Raw genomic sequence first — 2,224 nt, 5'->3', positions numbered from 1 at the left:
GGCCACCGCCATCGGGATGCCGGGGGAGAAGCGATACAACAGCGTCCTGTTCGGAGGTGCGGCCCGCGGGTGCCCCGGGGGCCCACCCCGGCGGAAACGGCCCACGGGGCACCTCAGAGGCGATCCTGCCCTCCTCGCCCTCGGGGCTCCCATCGGGGTGGCATCCTTGCCCGCACGGGCTGGCTCCCGGCGCCGGCCGGCCCTCCACGTGCGGCGCCCGTACCCTCTCATCCCTCCGCTGGGGCCCCCGCGGCTCCGGGTCCGGGGCCCACGCGGCCGCCTGACGGCCACCTCTGCCTCTCAGGTCTGATCGGCTCCGGCTTCTCTGCCCTGCAGTTCCTCTCTGCCCCGCTCACCGGGGCCTTCTCCGACTGCCTGGGGAGGCGCCCCATGATGCTGCTGTCCCTGGTACGTCCCTGGAGTTGGGTGCCCACGGGGGAGCAGCCCTGCGGGGTGAGGCTTGGCAGCTGGGCGGGCGGGGGCGGGCGCTCCTGGCCACTGGAAAGCCCTCGGCACTTCCAGAAGGGTGTCACTTGGGGGAGCAGTGCCTCCGGGTGCGGGTGCTTCTGGCCACCGGGAACACAAGTGGCCCTTGGGGGCTTCAGGACAGGCCAGGGTCCCAGGGGTGCTGCTTGGGTTGGCAGCCCCACTCTGGGCCCTCCTGGCCTTCAGTGACCACCCCTGCCCCTCGGCCCCTGCCCCTGGGCAGACTGGTGTGGCCACCTCGTATGCCGTGTGGGCCACCTCTCGGAGCTTTGCGGCCTTCCTGGCCTCCAGGGTGATTGGGGGCATTAGCAAGGGGAACGTCAGCCTCTGCACGGCCATAGTTGCTGACCTGGGCTCACCTCCTGCCCGCAGCCAAGGCATGGTGAGTGCCCAGGCCGGGGACGTGGGTCCGGGCGGGACCTCTGGGCCTGGGTCTCCCTGCCAGCTCAGAGGGCCTTTTCCCCAGGCAGTCATCGGGGCGGCCTTCTCTCTGGGCTTCACCCTGGGCCCCATGCTCGGGGCCGCCCTGCCCGTGGAGGTGGCGCCCTGGTTCGCCCTGCTCTTCGCGGTCTCTGACCTGCTGTTCGTCTTCTGCTTCCTGCCAGAGACGCTACCTCCGGAGAAAAGGGTAGGGCCGGGCCCAGGACTCACAGGCCCAGGGGCTGGAGCCCGTGTCCACGGGCCGAGCATGTGCCTGTCCGCGCCGGTCCCAGACGCCTGGGGAGGCTGGGCTGCCCTCTCTGGCGGGAGGCTTTCAGGGCCACGGTGCCTGCCCTTGGGCGACCAGGCCGGCCAGCTGCCCCTGCCTCCTGTGGGCCCCTGCCACCCGCCCAACAGGCGCCTCCGTCCTCCCCGATGCCATCCCACAGGCACCCTCCGTCGCCCTGGGGTTCCGGGCTGCTGCTGACCTGCTCAGCCCCCTGGCCCTGCTGCGCTTCTCAGCCCTGGCCCGAAGCCGGGACCCACTCCCTAGCGACGGTAAGGGACTGCCCCCGCCAGCCCGGAGCCGTTTGCTCCCGTGTCCCCTCCGGTGCCAGGGCAGGGCCCCACCCTGCCGCTGCCTCCCAGCGCCGTCCCCGGCCTCTCCCCAGGGCTTGGCAGCCTCCGCCGCCTGGGCCTGGTCTACTTCCTCTACCTCTTCCTGTTCTCGGGCCTGGAGTTCACCCTGAGCTTCCTGGCACACCAGCGCTTCCAGTTCGGCAGGTGGGTCCCCGTCTGAGGACGCCCTGCCGCCTCCCCGTCCTAGCACCGCTGCCTTAGGGGCGGCACCCGCCCCAGTCCGCCCTCGCGGCCATCCCCGGGCTGTCCCAGGGTGGTCAGGAGCCGGCGGGGCTGGACACTCACACCCTCGCGCCCAGCCTGCAGCAGGGGAAGATGTTCTTCTTCATCGGCCTCACCATGGCCGCCATCCAGGGCACCTACGCCCGGCGGATCAGCCCTGGCGGGGAACTTGCCGCCGCGAAGCGGGTAGGGCTCCCGAAGCGGGGCGGGGAGCTTGTGGGAGGAGGGCCGGCGCTGAGGCTGCGGTGTCCCGCCCGCAGGCCATCCTGCCGCTGGTGCCCGCCTTCCTGCTCATCGGCTGGGGGCACTCGGTGCCGGTGCTGGGCCTGGGGCTGCTGCTCTACTCCTCTGGTGAGCGTCCTGCCAGGACCGGGGCGGCCCCCCAGAGGCTGGGCCGGGTCCCACCCCGAGTCGACAGTCACCTCGCCCATGTCCCCCCACCAGCCGCCGCCGGCGT

At 72.3% G+C, this 2,224-nt stretch overlaps 1 protein-coding gene across 1 annotated transcript in view; it reads left to right on the top strand.

The window, feature by feature from the left end:
- Position 1: 1 nt before the first annotated feature.
- The window catches only part of MFSD10 (major facilitator superfamily domain containing 10), a gene marked incomplete at its 5' end in the record, with an annotated part of 2,963 nt that continues 740 nt past the window's right edge, over positions 2-2,224 (top strand). The window contains 8 exons of the mRNA XM_021711234.1: positions 2-56; positions 305-408; positions 710-868; positions 953-1,114; positions 1,356-1,464; positions 1,578-1,689; positions 1,845-1,953; positions 2,028-2,118. Coding sequence (XP_021566909.1) covers positions 2-56; positions 305-408; positions 710-868; positions 953-1,114; positions 1,356-1,464; positions 1,578-1,689; positions 1,845-1,953; positions 2,028-2,118 — 901 coding nt within the window. The remainder of the gene's footprint in view (positions 57-304; positions 409-709; positions 869-952; positions 1,115-1,355; positions 1,465-1,577; positions 1,690-1,844; positions 1,954-2,027; positions 2,119-2,224) is intronic.

This window comes from Carlito syrichta, unplaced genomic scaffold, assembly GCF_000164805.1.
Source record: "Carlito syrichta isolate Samal-C Ts95f unplaced genomic scaffold, Tarsius_syrichta-2.0.1 Scaffold301952, whole genome shotgun sequence".
In the NCBI taxonomy this organism is placed as follows: Eukaryota; Metazoa; Chordata; class Mammalia; order Primates; family Tarsiidae; genus Carlito; species Carlito syrichta.
This window is presented reverse-complemented; position numbering and strand designations above follow the sequence as displayed.